The 23,633-nt window shown below is 37.4% G+C and overlaps 1 protein-coding gene across 6 annotated transcripts in view; it reads left to right on the top strand.

Moving 5' to 3' along the window:
* LOC131046440 (uncharacterized) overlaps nucleotides 1–23,633 on the top strand; it is a 274,884-nt gene that overhangs the window by 196,371 nt on the left and 54,880 nt on the right. For 5 of the 6 annotated variants that reach the window (XM_057980187.2, XM_057980184.2, XM_057980185.2 and 2 more), the window contains one exon: nucleotides 9,995–10,057. In XM_057980187.2, the coding sequence (XP_057836170.2) occupies nucleotides 9,995–10,057 (63 nt within the window). Of the gene's footprint in view, nucleotides 1–9,994; nucleotides 10,069–23,633 lie in introns of all 6 variants that reach the window. The other variant, XR_009106005.2, reaches the window with a different exon arrangement.

Below are 23,633 nucleotides of genomic sequence, written 5' to 3'. Positions count from 1 at the left end.
GTTTTGCTGCCAATATCCCCGCTGATTGAATTTAAAAACCATTTGTAGTGAACAAATTAGACATGTCGTTGGCTAGACTTAGTGGAACATCTCTCAATGATAAAGTAGTCGATCCCCCTTGATCCTTTGCTACCACAATAGATGGGTTCCTTGGTTGCAATTCTAAAGAACCTTGTTCCTTTGAACTGTCCCTATCAACTTTTCCTTTGTTAACCCCATTAGAGTTGGAAGTTGAATGGATTAGCTTAATAACTAGTAGCGTCTAACCAAAAAGGTGAGAAAGATTGATGTTGTTCTAAATCATTTGTTGCTTACTTAATTGGCCACAACAATGGAAAGGTTTTAGGACATTTTTGACAAACTAATTACCAGCCAAGCCCTCATCCTACTATGTTTGCTCCATGACAATAGAGGTAAGTGGTGTGGAAGAATTCAAAAAACCTTGCTGAAAGGCACATTGAGCTGCCTCCTGACCTCTGAAATTACCAACCCTATCTCCAAAATGCGTCCCCTTCTTTTGTGCTGTTAGTGCTTAGTTCTTCAATGAGTGATCTTTGAATAGTCTCTGAAATATCCCGTCTTCACCATACAATATTTCTGACAAGTAGACTAGTGTTTTAACAATTTCCAAATATTTCTCAGACAGAAGTAATTAAGATAACAGTGAAAGATAGTGTCACAGATGAAAGATAGCAGCTTAATCACTGTAATATTCAATTCTGAGCAGCAATTGTTGTCTTGAGCAGTGATTACAATAGTGGAATTCAATGCATACCTAGCTATAACGATACAATTCATTCATCTGAAACGTGCAGCCTGACCTTGTATAGTGGCATAGCAAAAGGCCTCAGAACTTGTGCTGATTAGATGACAATCCCCCAAGATATCCACGGTATCAATGCCAGCAAACACTAATAAGCTCCAAACGGCTCAACCCAAGGCTCATATAATGCACCACGTCTCAATTAACAAGGGTATTAAATATCCAGGGATAAATCCCTAGTGTTGGAAGGCGCTGGGATTAATTGTTGGCTTCTTACTTGACTCCTGTAATGTTTACCCAAGCCACGCCAAATTATCAAACCCACGGCTATGTTATTTGCATCAGCTTCTTTAAATAGTCATCATGATAGCTCCGGACTTGTGCACTAGTAAATCCGACTATGCCGAAGTATGAAGGTCCCTGCCAAAGAGATAATACGGTCCTCCATCCCATTAAATAACATTTGTGCCAGTTATAGTAGATGATATCGAGTTCCAGTCAATCCAAACTCTTATCTCATACCACAGAAAGCTTCACGGAAGTATTGTTCCAATCACTGCCATATATGTGCTGTCTTATGGTTGTCCCTCCTAGACACCTCCTGCACCGCACCAAATCATTACGCCATGCCGATAGGGTTATAATTATATTTCCCAGTCATCTCCATTAACATGAATGGATGGTGGCTAAATATGCTACAAGTAATATTGATCAAGTGGCTTACCAATATCGGGCTGGTCAAGTAGACATACAACCAGGTCACCAATAAAAGGTCCCTTGACTCCGACTTTAGAAACTGACAATATGAAAGTATAATTTGAACCTTAATATCTGTAATCCCTTAGTAGTGCAAATTTGTCTCCAACGGAGACTTTACAAATTTGTCACTGATGTAGACTCTGTCATGAATCCACCCCTTGGAAGAACTAGGTTTGTGTCCAGCCCGTTTTTTGAACTCTTGAAGATTTTCATCCCTAAAAAGCATAAAACATTTATCAAATCAAAAGCATGCCTTACTTTTTCCCTCTTGTCACCTTATAAAGAGCTCCAAGAAGCTTCTAGACTATTAGGCCGACCACATTTGGGGAACTTTGTTTAATTAATAATATTTTATTAATTTATTATTATTTAATTAAATTAATTAATATTAAGTCATCATTTGAATATATCTTTTATTTTTTTGACAACGTAATAAAAATCAATTTAATTAATTGTCACTTAAAAATCAGGGACATTACAACCTCACACTGATCTGCCTTTGTTTCCTCTACATCAGCTTTGTCCTCACCTTCTTTCTCACCAGTTACGATTACCATCAACTATTTAAATCTTGAGTTGACAAATATTGTCGTTATTCTAAGTTAATACTTATTTGTAATTAGTGAAGCTACTTCAAGTCTTGAATATTTTAGAGTCTCCAGTGAAATCATTATCAAGTGTTAAAGAGTTTTTGCAATCTGTTATATTATAGTTAGTATAAGGGTCTCACCTTTGTTTTTTTGCTTGGTAATGGGCTGAAGCCAAATCTCTTTTGATTGGAGCTATGAACTAGTGAGACAGCATTTTTGAGGGGTTTCATCCTCAGGTATAATTGGCATTAACACCCTTATAACTCCTTGTGCCGACCTATCTATATCTCCGTCTTTCCACACCCAGGCAACACCTTATCTCTCCATTGCCTGTGTGTGGGGCTGCTTGACTCCTTATCTCTCTGAAAGCTTTCCTTATCTCTCCAATGGGGTGACCTCCTTATCTCCTGTCTAGTATACTCCATTCTCACCAAGCTTGGACATGTGAGCACCAACCACCAATTCCTCCTTGCACACCATATGCACCTGCACCTGTGCTTGGTGGAAGAGGCATTAACACTTCTGACAGCGACAGAGAAGGGCCCCACACGAACAATCAGCATCATCGTTACCTCGACCTGTGTGGAGTGGAAATGACGAACCAGCTCAAGAGGAATTAACACCTCCACCCTGGCAGTCGTGGTCAAACGCGCATGTCCACAGCCAGCAACTAGTCCATGACATCACCTCTGTGCACCATAGCTGGGTGGGTTCAAACGGAGCAAGGAGGCTTGAGTGAGCTCAAACCCCCGGCCTCCCACAAAGGAGGCTCGCAGCATACTGCTGCACCGAGTGGTCATCCCCAAAAAATATTTGTTTGAACCAAGGATGTAAGCACTACAGGTAAGAAGCCCCATTATTTCTCCAAGGTTCTCCCCAAGGTAAGGGTACTCCATTTTTAACATGGTAGAGATGAACCCGTGGGGTTTGAACCTAGGTTGTAGGCACCGCGGGCAAGAAGCCCCACCATTTCACCGAAGGGTCATCCCCAATAGGTCTGGTCTTAAACAAGTTAGAACTTAAAGAGTCATTAATTTGGTCACCAGTACATTTAGAAGGAAAGAGAAAGAAAGTGAAAGAAAGAAATTTTATTAGTGTACATGAATGACCAAATTTAATCAATGGGACTTAGTGCAATAAGTTATGAAGTAGATATTTTCATATAAGGGCCCCACCCATCCATTATGATAGATTAACTATCTCTTATCCAAATTTGTCTCATCTCCTCCATCACTATACTCACTTAGAATACTCTATATCAAGGGCAAAGGTGTAGAGCTTATGTTCTTTAAGGGGGGGAAATGAACGTCCAACAACAACTGCATCTTTGAACATCTGTCTAAAATATGAAGAGTGTGCCACGTGAAATGTTATGGCATTGGCATAGAAACATTTGGCAATAGAAAATTTGGCCATTCTTGTTGTTGCATATTAAACATGCCTTCAATAGTAGTGGCCCTTTCCTTTCATTTGGTAGAACCATCTTCTTTTTGAATCTCAACATCTATGGATAGGCAGGCAATGACACACTAGGCTGCATAAACTCTACTGAAATTCCCTTCGTTCTTGCGTCACCTTCTATGTGCAACCTAGTCACATCGGCCTTCTTAGCCAAGGTTATTTTTTTACAGCGTTTTACCCCTTGTCCATCTAAGCACAAAAGATAAGAGCAATTCCTCTTGTAGATGCCCCTATAGTCCTCATTGCACAAATGAATGACATAGCTATACTCTGCTGCTACCTGCATTTTTTCCCTTGTCTTTACCTATTTGTGTTACAAATTGTAAAAGAGATTGTTTTTAGATTAAAAAACCCTTTTGCATATGTTAAGGAGCTCAGAGAGGAATTCAAATGTATTACTTGAACCAATTGTCCCCACAATACTCCTATTCCTAGAAGAACCTCCAACATTACTTCTACCACTGTGGGCGCTATATTGAATTTGAATTTTTTTCACTCATTGCTGCTACTCATTGTTTTTTTTTATTATTAAAAATTCAAATGACAGCTAGAATTGCAAACATTAAACAAAAAATAAGAAAAATACCCTTCCTAAGTGTTTGAAATTTTGACAAAAAAAGAAATGCAAAAGCATTTGTGGAATTGAACAATAGATAGCGAGCTTTCCTCAAACGATGTAGATTTGGCACTATCTTGCTCGCTTCTCACTGTTGTTCTCTTATCTCCTCACAATTATTCTCTTTCTTTGTTTTCCTCTTCACAAGTTGGAAAATGAACGAATGAGTTTATTTTTGTAGTTTAGCTGATAGTGTTTCAACTTTTGGTTTAGGTTTTGTGTAAGGGATATGAGAGTTCTTGTGGGTCCTCCCATCCATTTTTTATTTTTATTCTTAATTTTGTGTTTAAAAAAATCAGTCTTTTGTGTGTTGGGTTGTAAGGGGCTAGCCGTTCCCTAACATGCCTTGCCATCCCTTGTCCAACTTTGGCGATGCTGGAAACATTTCCTAATTTTTTAAAAATTTGGCGATGAGAAGGGAGACATTTCCTTCTCTTTTCATAAAGGACTTGTGCTTTGGGAACTTAGCTACTCACAACTTTCAACCTTGCCCCTTTGTGGCATCCATCCATCCATTTGAAATGATGGACATTCCTATCTTAACCCATGAATTCCTAATGAGTTCCATTCAATCTTCTACAAGTTTCATCCCCCTTTCCAATAAGGTGCTATAGACTTCATAACTTGGGCCCTTGTACCCTTTTGGAGCCTTACTAATTTTGCTCACCTTTCTTGCCAGTATTGTAAGTGAACAATGATTAAAACTTACCTTCAATACAACAATCTTCCTCTATGATCTCTTTGGTATAAAATGGCTCTTGTACACATGTAGGAACAGCAATCCAATTGCTTTGGAACTTTCTATGAGCAAATCTTAAACTTTATTTGTGCAATGCCAAGCAAGAGTAGAGTTCAACAAGTGTACTTGGTTTCTGTGTTTTGCATTCAAAATAAGGTAATATAAGTTTCTTTTAATGTGTTTAAATCAAAGATCCCAGACTCAGACTCGGCTCAGACTCGGCAAGGCCGACTCGGCTCGTGACTCGGCTATGACTCGGCAAAATAAAAAACCCTTGAAATTTAGAGATTTTTAATGATTTAAAACTTGTTTCATGCACCCATTATTGAATAAAGCTTAAAGACACTATAACATCATCAAATAGAAGTTAATTTGATCACATACATAAACATACATCCATCACATGCGTAGAAATGTAAATTGTAGCTGAAGGAAATAGAAAACATAGATATATAGAGTTATAAATGTTGTCAAATGTATATAAAATCCATGACATCAAATGTTCCCAAACATATATATAACTGTAAACAAAAACAAGTCTCTGGCTCAGGCTCTAGCTCATCCTCAGCCTCAGAGTAGTCTATCTGCCTCCTACAAATGCGTCTAAGGTAGGACTTGGATGACTGAGAAGCCATAGTCTCCGCCTGTGAGGTGTGTGTGCCGGATCGTGCTCTATCCTTCTCCTCTGCCATAGCCACAGCCTCAGCCTCTTTGTCTGCCTGGTCAACCCACTCATGGTCCTCCTTAGTGAAGACGGGATCGGTAGACTCAGTGATCCACTCAGACTCTGGATCGATCTCCGCTAAAGTGATCGGAGAGGAGTCAGTGTCCAAAATCTGTCTGGTCCTAAGACGGAGGTTGTAATGAACAAAAACAAGATCATTCAACCTCTCCACAGACAATCTATTACGCCTCTTCGAGTGGATGTGCTCGAACATGGACCAATTGTGCTCACATCCAGAAGCGCTGCATGGCTGGCTCAAAATACGGATGGCAATTTTTTGAAGGTTTGGGGTTGAGGGCCCAAACATTTGCCACCATCTATCTGAAATAACGAAAAAGAAAAAAAAAATCAAACTCATTTCCATCTTTAAGGCTAGATTATAAAATCAAAAATTAAAATGCATAAGCCATAAACTTAAGAATCTTAAGTTTACATATATTTCTACCTGGCTGCAATTGTGTTCGAGCCTCTATGCACATGCTGCTTGCGAAGATTGCCCCTTCTCGATTATTATTTTTATCCAGTTGGAGCATTGTACTTGAGGCTGTGCCATCAGTACACAACTTTTGAACCACTGTATACAGGCCACTAAGAACCTCCTCATCCGCCTTGAAGTCATCATGGAATCGAAATGTCGGATTGAGGTAATAGGCTACTGCATGGATGGGCCTGTGAAGCTGGTTCTGCCATCTCCTATCAATAATCTCCCAAATGGGGTCATACTTATCCTCATCTCCTGCATATATGGACCTAATGGCCTCCTTGGCCCTATCCATACCCTCATATATATAGCCCATAGAGGGCTTCTCCCCATCAACAACTCGTAGGAGAACTACGAGGGGCTCAATGACCTACACATAATGTTAAACAAAAACAATTAAGTCACAAATTAAATTAGAAAAAAAAGAAAAATTGCAAAGTTAAATTGTTAAGAAATTAAAATTAAATTACTAAATAGTAGATACTAGATAGTAGATACTAAATGTTAAATTGTAATAAATTTACTTGCACGGTTTCTCCACAGGGGGTCCAAAAACCTGGCTCATCAAAAATGCAATTTACCACATCTATCCCTGTAGTGGTTGTAGCATAGGATGAGGAAGTCCACTCCTCACCAACAAACATACGCCTCAAAGCCGCCTTTGATTTTATCAAGGATTTCAGTGTGAGGAAGTTTGAGGCAAACCTCGTGATACCAGGACAAGCCAACTCCTTTTGCCCCGTGTATTGCCTCATAATGCTAAGGACCAATGCATGATTGTAGATAAACTTGCTGATATTTTTGGCCTTTTCAACTATTGATTTCACCCATTCAAGCTTACCAATATCCTCCAACATGAGGTCAAGGCAATTGGCCGCACAAGGAGACCAAAAAATTTTTGGGTGCCTCTCCATCAAAAGTTTACCTGCAGCAATTTTAAGTTAATTAGAAATTTTGATGTGTTAAGAAAATTTTAAATAATCATAGATGCCTCTCCATCAAGACTTGAAAAGTTCAAAATTTACCTGTAGCAACATAACTTGCTGCATTATCTGTCACCACCTGCACCACATTTTCTTCCCCCACCTCTTGTATGACTTCCTCAATAGCCTCACATAAGTATGTGGCATTTTTCACATGTGAGGAAGCATCAATAGATTTCAAGAACATGGTGGATCCTGAAAATAGAGTTTCAAACTTTCAACAAATCAAAATTTAATTTATTCAATGCATTTAAGGAAGTACAAATTAGAATGAATCAAGGTCAATCACCTCCGTAGGAAACAAGAAAATTTAGGAGTGTTCTATTCCTCCTATCTGTCCAACCATCTGTCATGATGGTGCAACCCTTTTGGCTCCAAGATTGTTGGTGGTCCTCTAGCTCAACTTTCATATCCTCAACCATTTGTAACAAGAGGGGGCCACTTAACTCAGCATCGGTAGGGGCTTTAAACCCCGCACCACAAATGGTTATGGAATCTACCATGCCTTGCCAATAAGGAGACCTGTCACAAATAGATTATGATTAGACAAAGTAGAGTTCAACTTCAAACTATAAATTTACTTTTAAACTTAAAGCAATCAAATCAAAAAGAATTACCTAGCTGCAATAAATGGAATGTTGCAAAAGTACCAAAACTTGCAAATTTGTTTTCTTGCAACATCATGAACCTCCTTGTTCCAACCCATGCTCTCAAGTGAGGGTTGTGCCCCAGGAGTACTACAAGGCACAAAATAACTATCCAACCTGGATTTCTGAACTCTAGGGCCAAAGGTAATAGTGCCACTAGGAGGAGTAGATGTAGAAGCACTAGCACTAGCAGAAGCACTAGGGCGAAAGGGAGGCATGGAAGAACCCTCTCCAACACAGCCTACGGATGTGGATGCGGATGCGGATGTGGGTGCATGGGAGCCAATAGCACTTAACTCTTCCAATTGCCTCTTCTTAGTTAACTTTTCTTGTTCATGTGTTTCTAATTGGACATAACAGAAACGTTTTGCCTCAGGAGTTTGTAATTTGCATACCTCAATATCATGGCCAGGTATGCCGGCAATATGCTATTTAAATCTATTGATGCCACCAAAATTAATTTCTTTACAAAAAAAACATTTTGTTTGATTTTTTTGTCTGCCAATAAAGTCTTCAGTATATTTCCAAGCCTCATCCTTTTTAGGCATTGTGAAAAATGAATGTTTTTTAAACGTGAAGGCTGCTGCAATAAGAAAATTTAATAAAGTTATAAACTAATAGAAAAAATCAGCAAACCCTACTTCAAAAAAAAAAAAATTGTAAATACATGTTTACAATTTTTTTCTAAAAAAATGTAGGGTTTGCACTTTGCTATTATTCTACTTCTCTGATTGTAATTAAGCTAAAAAAATAAAAACATTCAAGATTTGGAAAGTTAACTGTTAAACTAAAAAAAAATTAACAAACAAATGAAAAAAATCCATTAACATACCCAAAAAAACCAGCAAAATCTACCTTACCTCTTTCAAATGAGTTGAGAAGTCTTGCTTTGGACTCCTTGATGCTCTCAATGCAAGCCTAGGGCCTCCCTAATGTGATTTGTGGTCTCCTTGATGCTCTTCTTCCTTGCTGGTTGCAAACCTATGGCCTCTTGTTTTCCTTCCTCTCTCTCACTTTTCCTCTCTTCTTCTCACAACTAACAATTAGAAGACCTTTTAGGGTTATATGAAAGAGAAAGGTAAAAAAAACAAATGAAAAAGCTTTTATTTTTTTTGTTTTTTAAAATCGGAATTGCCCATTCGCACGGCCGAGTCCTGGAGCTCGGACTCGGCGAGTTTTGGCAAAACTCGTCGAGTCCGAGCCGCAAGTCAGCAAAACTCGCCGAGCTTGGCTTGACTCGCCAACTTGGCGAACTTGCCTGCCTCGCGGCGAGTCTGGGAACTCTGGTTTAAATGTCACTTTTAGGTTGAATAGTTGATGTAGGAGCCAAAAAGAAGAAAAATAATAATTAAAATTAGCATTTTTTGTCTAGGTTCATTCCGGGTTTCTATTTGAGTCCTATAAAAAGGTGAGTTTTTCTGGACCTTCTCTACAGAGACCTGGCTGAATATGTGCCCATTTTGTAGGACCCTTGATGGCCCTGTGGAGGATCTTGGCTAGTTTAGAAGCAGGTTTCGTTCGAGGGTTTCTAGGAGTGAATTGGTAACCTAGGAATTGAGGAAATCTTCAAAGAAAAAGCTAGAGACGTAATAATTATTAATATCAGCATAATTCTAATAATTTTTAATTACATTTTGTCAACTATCGAATTTACACCATGAAACCACAAATCATAATATAGACAAGGATTCAGATCACAATGCATATAAAGAACAATTGCACTAGAATACACAAATGATGCTTTCATTGAATACAATGCTAGCCGTATAGGGAGGACCTATCATAAAATCAGTGCCATTACCCTGACAGCAGTTGTGTTAGTTGAGGGACCAACCTTTGTCAGTTAGGATACACCATTGTTCTAGCTCTTTATAATAACTCTATTACGTACACTATCTTAGCTAAGGATAACAACATGAATTAGCATAAAACAATTGTTAACAATACCATATTATTCTATAAATTTCACCAGCTTATGTAATTGTAGTAATCTATAAGGTCACATAGTGAAGCAATACCAGAACAACTTGACGACTACTTTAGGATGGTGAATAATTGTACTGGTACCTATAAAAGAATTGTTTTCATGAGGATTAAGAGGGCCTTATAAGTATTGTTATTCACTTTATGACTTGTATTTTCTTTGTTCAGTAGAATTCAAGTGTTCTGTTAAACAACAAAACTTTTGATGCAAGATAGTTATATCTAAGGTTGGCATTTACATTTCTCAGGTATGTGGAACGAATTTCAAATGTCAAATGGGAATTGAAAGAACTTGGAATGGAGCACAATGGGTAGGTAGAATGTAAGTTAATTTGAACATGTCAGTATTTGCATAAAGATATATATTCAAATAGTTGAACATTTGGCCACTAAAATTCTGCATCATTAGTGAAATATTCTATAAGATGACAAATCTAATTCATAGTTAGTCTTTTAAATTTCTTTCTAGTTCGGGGTGTCATATTTCTTTTCTTTAGATATCTTGTAATTGATTATTTTCTTAGTAATTATCAAGGTTGCATGGGTACGGGGGTACTTGGAGACGTCGGAGACTGGTACTGGTACTGGTACGGTTATTTTTTCAAAATAGGAGACGGGGGTACTTGGAGACACCAATTTTTTTTTAATATAATTTAATAATTTATAGAAAATCTGAATATTTAATATAATAACATTGAACTTTCAAAACAATAATTAACATTAACTAGGAAGTTTAGGTACATAAATGTGAAATGAGTATAGAATGTGAAATGTGAAATGTGAAACATGTATTGGCAGGTGTGAGTATATAATTTTTAAATTTTTTTTACTAATTAGTAATTTACCAGAATTATTATATAATATAGTAATTTCTGGTAAAAATATTTATAATACTGAGTATTAGTATATAAAAAAATTAAATTAGAAGTATTATGAAACATTGAAAATTAATTTTTTTGAAATAAATTAGTTTGTTTAATATTACTCTATTTAAGCAATGATAATATTTTTTATTTTAAGTATATGAACTGTGAAATTTTTCTTTTTCATTTATTTTATAGTATATAAACTGTGAATGTTCGATACATTCACAGTTTATATACGGTGAAATACATTATAAATGCAAAAACAAATTCACAGTATATAAACTGTGAATGTTCGATGGTATTAACCATTGAACATTCACAGTTCATATACTGTGAAAAATCGTATAACCCAAAAAAATCGTAGAACCCATCAAAAAACGATGGTAAACAAAATGAAAATTAGAAAATCAAAATATTATTGCGATTACAGATTATCCTTTGTTTCACAGTTCGCACAGAACAAATTCGATTTGGATTACCCTTCCTCGCCCGTAAAACTCAAAAATCCCTTTGTGTGGTTAAAAATGCCCGAATAAAATAATTCACGCAACTCAGACGTGTTCGGCAGTGTTTTGATACAAAAAAAAGAAACTTTTTAGGGTTGCAACAGCGTTTTGACGGGTGGAAAAGTTGCGAAAAAGTCACGCGTCACTATTCCCGACCAAGATTCGTCAGGATACTTGCTCCCGTCTCCCACCCAAGTCTCCCAGATGCACCAGAGAATCCTTAGGCACCTCCGGTACTGGATACGCGAACCAGTACGGGATACCCGTACCAGGTGGTTAGGGAGACGTTTCCCTGCAACCTAGGTAATTATAATATGACCAGCTGCTCTAATCTGTTGTGTGCACCTATGAATAATGATAAACTATATGAGTTGTGTGCACTGTGCACATTTATATGATGACAGAAATTTTCCTCTGAAATCTTGACTCATTACCTAATTAATCGGAATTTCCAAATTTCTCAGTGTATGCATAATTTTATTCGATAAAAAGGAAAGCCAGAAAAGCATCATTTGATAGATAGGACAGAAGATCAAGAAGAATAAATTGAAAAATGGAGCAACAAACTTTCAATCGAAGTATGTTACACAACCTATTTGAAAATAACTTAATGCATCATGCCTTTTTTGAGCACAGTGTTCCTCCTAAAAGTCTTGTACTTGTTAGTCACTTCCTTCTTTCAGCCAAAATCACTGGATTCAGCAGATTTCTTTGATAAGTATCTTGATTCTCCAATTCAAAGTCAAGTAATCTACGTTGTTGCATCTCGCCAAATTAAATTGAGTTTCAGTGGACATTAGAGTCATATCAAATCTATTTATGGTTTTTAAATTTGGGCTTTGTAATGCAATCTTTTGTCTGTGTTTAAATCTAAATCAAACCTACAGACTGAAATGGCACACTGCAATAGGATCCTTGATGATGTGGGTATCCTTCCAAGAATTTGGACTATTCTAAATTTCTAAGGCATTCCCTAGTCTTGGAAAAGACAATGCTTTTAAGTGTCATTCCTTTTCAAGGGTGCCAATCTTCTTCATTGTCTGCGTGAGCAGTTTTGAGGGTGTTGTTCTTCTCCATTGTCAACATTAGCAGATCCAGTTGTTCTTCAATAATATACGATATATATTATATAAAATGATTAATCAGGGAATGATATGTTGTAGCTTTGATAGGGGCTCAATGCATGCCTTACCCAATGAAAAAATAAATATAATGTATATTAGATAATGATAAGGTGTATCTTTAAGAAAAGTATCAATTTACACGTTAGGTAATGTTGGCTCCCAAAACCGCAGCTCCACTTCCTAGAACATATTTTCACTTTCAAGGCCAGGGTTGTCATCATGGAAGTGAAACTTTCACATCCACATACCATGGAGGGTTGAAGACCAATTCTACATGAGTGGGTTTTCTCTCCTACTCTTTCAGCTTAGCTTAGACTCAAGAGGGTGTTCCTAGAGGTTAATAAACAAAGTGGACAACCAAAAATTGTGATAGCTAAACCCAGTTTATTGATTTGACTCTAAATATTGTCACCAAGCCAAGAGTAGCTAGCTATCTTAACACCTCTATATAGCTGATTTCATCATCGCTGCAAAGAGCACAAGATGGAGGAAATCAACATGGACCACAAAGTAAATTGATAAACACAAGTTATACGAGTTTGTACTTTGTTTTGTTGTAAGGTAAATTGACTAGAATTACTAGTTTAATGATTAGTTATTTTTAATTGTTTGATTGAGTCAGTACATTCCCAGATTTGCGCCTATTAATGGGTTGTAGAGTCACAGTTAACAAGAAGGAATTTGCAGTGAAGCCAAACAGAAGAGAACCATGTAACCATATGGATAATGACTAAATTTTTCTATCGTAGAGCATGCTATCACTAAGGCTGTAGAGCAAGAGACTTTTTGAAACAGCAAAGCATATGATAAGTGGAGCATTGAGCAGCAATGCCATTGGATAATCAGAAAACATTGAACTTGAATTTAAGGGGCAGGAGTTGTGCTGCTTAAGGGATCAGCAATGGAAATAGGGCTGAAGGACAGGAGCTTGAACATTTATTGGAGCCGCTGTTTTAACATTTACTTAATGGGATTGGATTCAGTAGTGAAAGTCTGCAGGATTAGAACACACAACAATGTTGAAGGAACAGGTAAGCCCTGAGGAAATTTAAAAAACACTTTATGAGCAATTCTGCTAACAAAGAACATATCAAATTAAGGGACCTGCTAATCTGCTAATTTGGCATGTTTCACTTGTGTTAGAGAAGATCATTGTACATTGCATGATTCCTTTGTTGTGTTTAATCCAAACTTTCCAAAAAACATGTCCCTGATCAATTTGGTGGATTTTTGGAATGATGGGCATTTAGGTGTTTTTTCTTTCTTTTTTTTAATCAGGATCAGAGCAGTGTTTGGATGTCTTGTCCAAGTGGTTCTTACAGTAAGAATTTACCTGCCATTCTTTCCATGTTGTCATGGAAAAAATGCAACTTTGATGATGAGTTTGCGGTTTAAGATGAGATGCAAAGAGCTTGGATATAATCTTGCATACCATATTGCAAACCAACTGGCATGCATGTATCCCATTTTGAAGCTTGCACAATCTTTGGAATCAACACTGTTCTGATGGCATTGATCTCAGCGGTACTGATCATCTTCTTGTTTGTCCAAGGTTCCTTGACTACTTGTATCATGTCTTGTTTTATGGCGTCCTTTAAGACATGATTCAATAGAGCTAAGAATTTAACCAGCCCCAGAGATTTATCCAGACTGAAAGAGAAAACAGTGGTTTTTGACTATACCCCATAAACGGATTTAAGCAAACTATCATTTCCCCCCCTGTATTATGCACTAAGGTAGTTGATTTAGAAGATCCACAGCTTTGTATATCTCTTCTTCTCTCTTGCAGCAGCTAGGTGTGCTTTGATGTATTCTATTGCATAATTTGTTATTTCCTACAGATCTATAATTTGTTTCCCATTATCAAGGGCTATCTCCGTATGAGAATCTATGTGTTGCCTAGTCCTTATTGATTGGTGAAAGTAAGAGTGTTGGGAGTCTCCCTTAAGGATCCACTTGTTTGTTGCTTATTTTTCTAGTAATGACTATAGTTTTAGAGGCAGTCAACTCATCTACTGCTGGAGGAAGAAGATTTCTCAGTCTTAGATGGAAGCATTCAGAACTCCTGGAAGTAGAAGAAAGAGAGCAAGGAGATTGTCTACCATAAGCATTGATCAGCAAGAACACAAGATTGCTCAAGTAGCAATTCCTCTGGTGGATAAACCTGTAAAAGACATGCAAGCCAGTCATTACCAAATTCAAAAAATATATTTGGACTGTAGACTGGAGCATAGGAAAAGTAGTCTCTGCAACAAGCTATCACTACAATTCTGAAGAGAATGCAGAAGGATGAGGCTACAAAATTAGAATTGAAAGCCCAGGTCACACAACTCACAACATATGTAAATCATCTAGTTGGTCCAGTAGACTCTACCACTCCTTAGCTGTGTTTACAAGCTGCATTAAATAAGGATGCTCAACATATAGATCCTTTCAGCTTCGTCTCAACTGCCAAAGAATGGAGAGAAGACACATAACTTGGGAGATCGAGTAATTAAGAAGGCTATAAAAGGCTATCACTCAATTAGTGATGAGGCGAGTCTAGCACATCAAATGCAAATGGACATTGAAGAAAGCCTAATGATGTGGGAAGATTACATTTCAGCTTCACAAAAGATGAAGTCAACTAATGTAGAGGAGATGCTCAAGGCTGTTGTTCTTGATAAAGAAGATCAAGATAAGCCCAAAGAATGGCTAAAAGCAAGCCATCTAAAGGTCAAGGCCTTAAAGAAATGCAAAGATAATGTAATGTCCCCACTTGGGATTTCTCTTAATTTAAACCTGAGACATCCATTCTAACCACAAATTAGAATAGTAATATATTAATAAATACAATTTTATCAGAATTAGATATATTTTACTATAAAAGTCTGAGATTAATTCGAATAATGGAACTTATCTTGATCAGCTTTCCGGATTTTGACAATTGAGGATATGTTATGACTGATAGAGTTAATGATACCAGCAGTTCTGAAGGTGTCATTCAATTATATGAGCTTGGACTACTCGTGACTCGGCTCGACTTGCCAAGCCCCTGGGAAAAAAACTCAGGAAAAACTCGAAAAAACTCGGCGAAAAACTCAGCAACTTAAAAACACGCTTAAATTTTATAAAAAATGCATTTGTTTTGCAAAATTTAATGAGAAGATGCATCCAATGAGTCAATAAATGATAACACAAAAGAAACAAGCTGATTCTAGATATATTTAAATGCAAAGTGTCTACAAAATCGCATCCTCATGAGAAATGCTGATGGCTGGAAGCCTGGAAGCAAAATAGTAAATAGTTTTTGTAAAAACAAAAGTAAATACATCATTACAAATTACAATTACAACTTCCTCTTCCCAGCTCTAGCAAAAACTTGGGGAGAGGTAGAACTAGAGGGTCTAGTCATATAAGTTTGCTGTGGGCGTGACTGTGCCTCCTCGCTCGGTATGGCTGGCTCATCCTCCATCCTGGATGAAGCTATGTCCCCACTTGCTTCTGGCACTGGCAATGAATCCTCATCCTCATCCTCTTCCTCCTCAATGTCATCCAGCATGAAACCAAATCCACCCCCCTCCTCCATAGCCTCCCTCTCCAAATCAGTGATGTCAGTGTCAGAAAACAATGGAGGCTGCTCTTGTGATGTCCAATCATTGTAAGGATCTATATCATCCAAGTCAATTGGACCACCTTCTAGTTCCTCTACTTTCCTTACGCGCAATCAAAGATTATATTGCACGTAGACAAGGTCATTGAGCCGTTTTTGTGCTAACTTGCTCCTCTTCTTTGTGTGGATTGCTTTAAACAAGCTCCAATTTCGCTCACAATTGGATGAACTGCAAGGCTGACATAAGACTCTGAGGGCAAATTTTTTGAGATGTGGGGTGTTTCCACCCCAATTCTGCCACCAAGCATCTGCAAAATAAATAAAATGGAAAAGTTAGAAAGCAAAGAGAAAAGAGAAAACATAATTTATCAATCATTTTAGATCCCAAAATCCAAATGGCAAATGTTATACCTGGGGTTTGAGTGGTTCTTCCTCTCCTAGCTAGCTCTGAAGAGAATAGCTTACCCCTTCCTCCCTCATAATTTTGGAGCTCACTCACAATGAGGTCTATCTCCTCAATATCGGGTACCATCCTCTCAATGATTGTTCCACCTCCTATCAACAATTTCCCAAATGGTATCAAATTTGAGTCTATCCCCCTTGTAGTAATTTTTGATAGACTCCTTGGCCCTATCCATGGCCTCATAAAGATATCCCATTGGGGTTTTATCCCCATCCCCCAAGCGAAGAACTCGAATCAAGGGCTCTGACACCTACAATTGAAAAATACAAATTACAAAAAGATTAAATAATGAAGTTACAAATTAGTAATGAGAGACTTGAATCAAGAATAACTAAAATTAAAAAATTAAAGTTTTGAAGTAACAACCTTCATAATATCTACAACCCTTTGTGCAAATTGGCTGTTGAAGACTATGCATGCGACAACCTCTCCTTCAGGCTTCTTTGAATAAGGTGAGTTAAGCCATTCTCCACTCACAAACATTTGTTTCAAAGAAGTCAATGCAGCGAGAAGGCTTTGCAATGTCAAAAAAATCGTTGCAAACCTTGTGACACCAACTCTCACCAAATCTTTCCCTTGGGTGTGCTGTCTCATCAAATTTAGGACCTAAGGGTGATTGTAAATATATTTGGTGACCCTCCTTGCATCTTCCACAACTGGAGTCACCCACTCAAGTTTTCCTATGTCCTTTAAAAGAAGGTCAAGGACATGTGCTGCACAAGGTGTCCAAAAAAGAGTGGGGTGCCTCTATTGGAGGATTCTTCCTGCAAAAGAAGAATTTATTCTTAAGAAATATGCAACCAAGTAAAACAAAGCCACAACAAATGAAAATATTGCTAATGCCTAAAGGTGATAATTCAAAAGGATTCTACCTGCTGACACATATGCTGCTGCATTATCTATGATGATTTGCACCACATTCTCTACCCCCACCTCCATGACGACATGCTCCAACATTCCAGCCAATGTTTTTGCATTTTTCACCTTGTTGGAGGCATCAACAGATTTCAAGAACACTACATTCTCCTTGCAAGCAACCAAAAAATTGATGATGGTGTGGTTCTTGCCATCTGTCCACCCATCAGAAAGAATGGTGCGGCCATAATTTGCCCATTCAATTTTTTGATCCTCCATCACTTCTCTTGCCCTAGCAACTGCATCTGTGAGCAACTTGTAAGTCCAAAGTGAAATTAGGTCATAGTACACAATTTTGATTTAATAAACAAGAAATCTAAAAAATAATTAAAAATGAAATCAAGTGGACCATGTAGTAATTTACTAACCTCCCACTCAAATCCTAACGAGAAGGGGCCTTGTACCCCTTTCCTGAAAATGTCATAGCAGTCACCAAATTCAGCCAATAAGGATTGTCCACCACATTGAATGCAATGTTGTTGAAGTACCAAAAATCAGCTACTACAATGCCAGTTTTCTCATGTACCTCCTTATTCCATCCAATGGCCTCTAATGATGGTTGTGCTCCAAGTGTGTTCCTGGGCACAAAATAATCACCTATGGACCCTGATCATGATGATGGAAGTGGAACAGTGCCAGGTACTCTACTAGAGGAAGTAGAAGCAATGGGCGAGGTGGTGGTGGGTTTGCGGATACGTGGGCCACGCCGAGAGCCCACTATGCCCTCAAGTGCTTCTTGTTCCTCTTCAAGGTCAATAGAAGCACCTTGAGATTGAGCTATGGCTGATCTCATGGCTAGCTTTGCCCTCTCCCTTTGCAATTTCTTCTCTTTCCCAGCTGCAAGTAGGGCATTCATTTGTCATTTTATTTCTTTATTGGTCCCAGGGCATGCTCTAGCATCATGCCTGTCTATTCATGCAAGGTGGTATTTGAGGCGGTTGATGCCTCCATGAAGTATTTTCTCACACTTTATGCATATAACTGACCAAGGATCGGGTCCCTCATAGGCATACCTCCATGCCCCATCTCTAGCACCTCTAGGACGGGTGCCTATATATCCAGATGGGCATGGATCTAGTGGCCATTGCTCCCTTGCGATGATTAATGCTTAACCTACACATACAAAGTGAAAAAAAAAATTAACATTTTAGTTAAACAATTTAGCAAACTATCTACATTAGTTTAAATAAATTTAGACATCATTCAAAATTTTTTTTAAAAAAAAGTAGGGTTTGAATTTTTTTTTGAAAACTAGATTCTTGAAAAAAATTGTGAAAATTCAACAAAACTTGTTAAATCTAGTGTTAAATCTTGTGCAAATAACTTAGAAAGGATTTAGACTACCTAGGAATCATTTCTAATCCATCTAAATGCAACAAAAAATAAACAAATTGTTTTAAAAACACATAGAAAAAAATTAAAAAAACTAACTTGGGAATCTGATTTTCCTTTCAAATCCCCTTCAAATCCACTTCAAATCACTCAAAAATCACTCCAAATCACCTTGCAAGTCACTCCAAGTCAACTTCCCCCTTCTCAGCCCAAAACCCAATCAAAAAACAAAAAATGACTATACTTTCTGCCGTTTTCGGCTATGAGGAAACAGACAGGCGAGTTTTTAACTCAGACTTGCCGAGTTTTTGCCAAAAACTTGCCAAAAACTCGGTGAGTTTTTGGGCGAGTAGAAGTTGAATTTACTCGCCTGGCCCAAAAACTCGACGAGTTTTTGCTACTCGCCGAGTTTTCGGCGAGTAGTCCAACTATGATATGTCATATGAGTATGCAATTTGTGTCTATGACTGATTTTGTAATGGCAACTGTACTGTCATGGTTTGTGTTGTAGTTTTTTGTCACTATGCTATGTATATACTGTCATCCCTGACACCAGTCCATGTATTCATGTGATCTGGTTTGCTGACTCTGTGCATATAGAACCACCCAACTGAGCAATGATGGTGGTGTTCTTCCGGTTTTTTATCCATAAGTATATGTAACCACTTTATGCCAAAATGTGAATGAACAACTCAGCTCATCCCCATGCATACCACTAAGAACAAAGATGTTACTGCTTGTAACATAATAACAGTTCTGATCTTATCAATCCATGGTGATGTTATTGGATGCTTCGATTCCTTTCCTTTATATCTCTCAATGTGAGGGAGAGGTCACATCACTTCATCATGTATACCCTTTGGCAAGAGACACGCCCTTTCACCATTAGCACCCTTTGAAAGAGTGCAACTCTTCATTATTTCTGCCCTTTGAAAGGGACACAACCTCTCATAATCAGATCTGCACTTATTATTTAAATCAGATCTGCACCTCTCATTTTCAAATTATTCCCCCCTCTCAAATGAGGTTCTCTTCTCCCTTTTATATCTCATTGTTGAGGGAGTCCCAACTTTTCCTTTCATTTCTTTTGACTTTTCATTAACTTAATTAATTTTTAATTAATCATATTTAATTATATTATTTTATATTTTAATTTTATTATTAAATTTTATTTCAAATTGGGGACATTACACTCTACCCCACTCAAGATTGCTTGTCCTCAAGCAATGATCATGGAGTGTTCAAAATGATTCTTAAAATGAGATGGCTTTGGAAATACACATGGAGCAAACATGCTGAAAATACATCAGATATGAAACAGACACAGAGAATACACATAAAACACGGAGCAAACATATGCAAACACAGAGTATACACACGGAAACATATATTGTTAGGTTCTTGACACTCACTAAGAGTATCCCGTACATTCACTAAGAATGTCCTTAGCACTCACTAAGAATGCTCTTGGCACTTGCTAAGAGTGCCCCAAACATTCACCGAGAATGTTCCTAGCACATCAAATGCAAATGGACATTGAAGAAAGCCTAATGATGTGGGAAGATTACATTTCAGTTTCGCAAAAGATGAAGTCAGCTAATGTAGAGGAGATGCTCAAGGCTGTTGTTCTTGATAAAGAAGATCAAGATAAGCCCAAAGAATGGCTAAAAGCAAGCCATCTAAAGGTCAAGGTCTTAAAGAAATGCAAAGATAAACTGGTGAAGAATCAAAATTTGGTCGATTAGGTGTTGACAAGAATTGAGGAATTCATTGGGAACCTCTCTTGTACGTTTTGGGAAACACCTATAATAGTAAGATCACCAACAAATATTACCCAAAGAGTTCTCTGATAACCTCTACCAACTAGTGTCTAAGGAATTGATTGACGGAATGATGCATCAAAAGGCAAAACTATAGGCATTTTAAGAGGATATAACAGGTTTCAAGGAGGTACAAAGGAAATTGGAGAAATCCATGTACTCTGAAGGCATTAGAATGAGGTATGTTAGAGGGCTAGACTTGGATGAATTGAATGAAATAGTGAAAGATTTTATGAAAGCATTCCCAAACAAGAAAATCAAGTGGACAAGGCAACATGTGCTGTTCTTAGACAGGGTTGTTAGTGAACAGGAAGTTCTACCAGCTCATGGAGCTAACTGAGAGTTATCTTGATGCGTGGAAATTTTGAACAGTGCTGACTACTAGTCTTCAGCACTGCAAATTATTTATTCTTTCAATCTTTGTAATAAATCAACGTGGCCTTTGGAGTCCATGGCCATTGATATCTCAAGATTAATCTGCTGATGTAATTGGCATAACTGATAGTGACTATTAGTTAGTTTCCTTTGATTGATGATCTTCTGATTGATTGGTATTGGTATGCTTCAATTTACTTGTTTCAAAGTGGATAAATTGGTAGAATCAACAATTGAATGTGCTTGCATAAGATTTTGTCTGAGATTAGCACGTGGTTACTGTTAATGCATGATAGTTTCGGTAAGATAAATGATTGAATGAGAGATAAATGAAGTCTCTCATTCAATCATTTATCATATCGATAATTATGATGAAAACCTTCAAGCAATTAATCCTTCATTTGATAACCATTCTTCATTTACATATAATTAATCTATTCAGTTCGATCAAATGCTTAATATTGATAATCATCCTATATCATTATTTATGTTCACCGATTACTAAATCATTCTAATGCATTCCGATTTATATTGGTTAACATAATTAATAGTAAACAAATGATTAATTGAATTAACCAAACACCGATTAATATCGGGTGTTAATATAAACTGACACCGATTGATATCGGGTTATATGTGCATCGATTAATATCGGGTGGCATGATAAAGAAGCATTGATTACTGTCGGGCTGTTAAGGTTAAGCAGACACCGATAGTTATCGGTTGTTAATATGCACCGTTTGTTATTAATATAATTAGCAAAGGGGCACAATCAAGTAATGTCTTGATTGGTCATGACTGATCAAGGCATTGCTTGATTGTACCCAACTTGCTATATATATATATCAAATGGCATTTGTGAGAAAGGACATCGTTTATAAATGCTCCTCTCACCTGCCATACAAAAGAAGATAGTCAGATTTATATTTTAAATCAGTAATACATAAAACAAGATAATATCAAATAGAATATAACTTGCATATTGAATGTAAATTGAACATCATTTACATGGTATCAGAGCTATAGTTAAATCGAACCTGAGGCTGTTCAATTTTACGTAAAATTCAAATCAAGCATATATTCAACATCACAATCCTATCAATGGCTAGTGCTATCAGATTTGAAGACAAACTCAGAGGAGGTGATGACTTCTCCGCATGGAAATTCAGAATTCAAATGATTCTAAAAGAAAATAAAGTCAAATCATTTGTAAAGACTGAAACTGAAGAACCTGAGACTGAACCTGACAAAGCAATTTGGAGAGAAGGAAATGATAATTCTATCAAAATCATAGTTGATGGGGTAAGGAACAACATTATGCCCATTATAAGGAAACATGAAACAGCCTTCAACATGTTCAAAGCACTTGAAGACGCTTTTGAGATATCTAATGCCAGTAGAACCTTGGCTCTAAAAAGAGAAATAAATCAAATAGCCATGATAAAAGGAGAATCAGTCAATGCCTACTTCATGCGAATATTTTCCCTAAGGGATGAACTGGCAACCCTTGGATATGAGATCCAAAGCAAAGAATTAACCCTCATTGCTCTAGATGGGTTGCCTAGCATCTGGGAAACATTCGTCCAAGGCATCAGTGCAAGGGATAACTTCCCAAAATTCGATAGGCTAAAGGCTGATGGTCTCCAAGAGGAATCAAGGCCAAATAAGAAAGGGACCAAACAAAAGAATATAGATGAAGATCTTCAAGTTCTAAATACAAACTCAAACAAGAAAGGCAAGCAGAAGCAATTCAGGAAGAGAAAAGGTTGTCATGGCAAGAACTCCTTCAAGAAGGACCTCTCTTAGATTCAGTGTTACAGATGTGACAAATTTGGGCACTATGTTGCCAAATGTCCAGAAAGAGCTAAACAAGCCACATTTGCCAAAACAAAAAAATCCAAAAGGGAAGAGGACTCCGAGAAGTATGTACTCTATTGAACACTCACAAATCAAGCATCAAACAAAGTGAACTCTTGGGTGATCGACAGTGGCTCATCTAGACACATCACAGGATTCAGAGAAGTACTAGACACCATGAAAGAGGAGAATGATGAGGAAGTAACTATCGGAGATGATTCTACACACCCTGTCAAAGGAGTTGGAACCTGCACCATCAAACTGAAATCAGGTGTATCATTACAACTTAGAGGAGTGTTATATGTTCTAGGCATCAAGAGAAATCTAGTCTCAATATCAGCACTGGAGGACAATGGATACAGAGTAACCTTCATGGACAACAAAGTATTGGCTTGGCCAAAGAACTCATCCATCAAGAAAGCTAAAACAATTGGTCAAAGACAAGGCTATTTGTATGAGCTATGTACAGAGCCCAACTTAGCCCTAATTCATGAGACTACAGATACCAATGAAATCTGGCATAGAAGACTAGGTCACCGAAATTTTAGAGCTTTATCATCAATGAGAGACCTTGTCACAGGTCTACCTAAGTTAAAGCAATATCATTTAGGGGCATGCACAGGATGTGCCCTAGGTAAAAATACTAACGGTGCTTTTCAGAATAGTACTAGGAAAACAAGTAAAATTTTAGAGTTAGTTCATTTTGATGTATGTGGACCTATGTCCGTACCTTCATTGGGGGGATTTCTGTATTATGTAATATTTGTTGATGACTGCTCCAGGAAAACTTGGATCTGCTTTCTGAAAAGTAAAGAATCAGAAGAGATCCTTAATAGGTTTAAAGAATTCAAATCACTAACAGAGAATTTCTCAGGAAATAAAATTAAAACCCTAAGAACTGACAATGGAGGGGAATACACATCAGAATTATTTAAAGAGTTTTGTAAAAATTCAGGGATTAAGAGGGAGTTAACAATACCTTATAACCCTAAAAATAATGGGATAGCTGAAAGGAAAAATAGGACAATCGTTGAAGC

Source organism: Cryptomeria japonica, chromosome 1 (assembly GCF_030272615.1).
Source record: "Cryptomeria japonica chromosome 1, Sugi_1.0, whole genome shotgun sequence".
NCBI classification, from domain to species: domain Eukaryota; kingdom Viridiplantae; phylum Streptophyta; class Pinopsida; order Cupressales; family Cupressaceae; genus Cryptomeria; species Cryptomeria japonica.
This window is presented reverse-complemented; position numbering and strand designations above follow the sequence as displayed.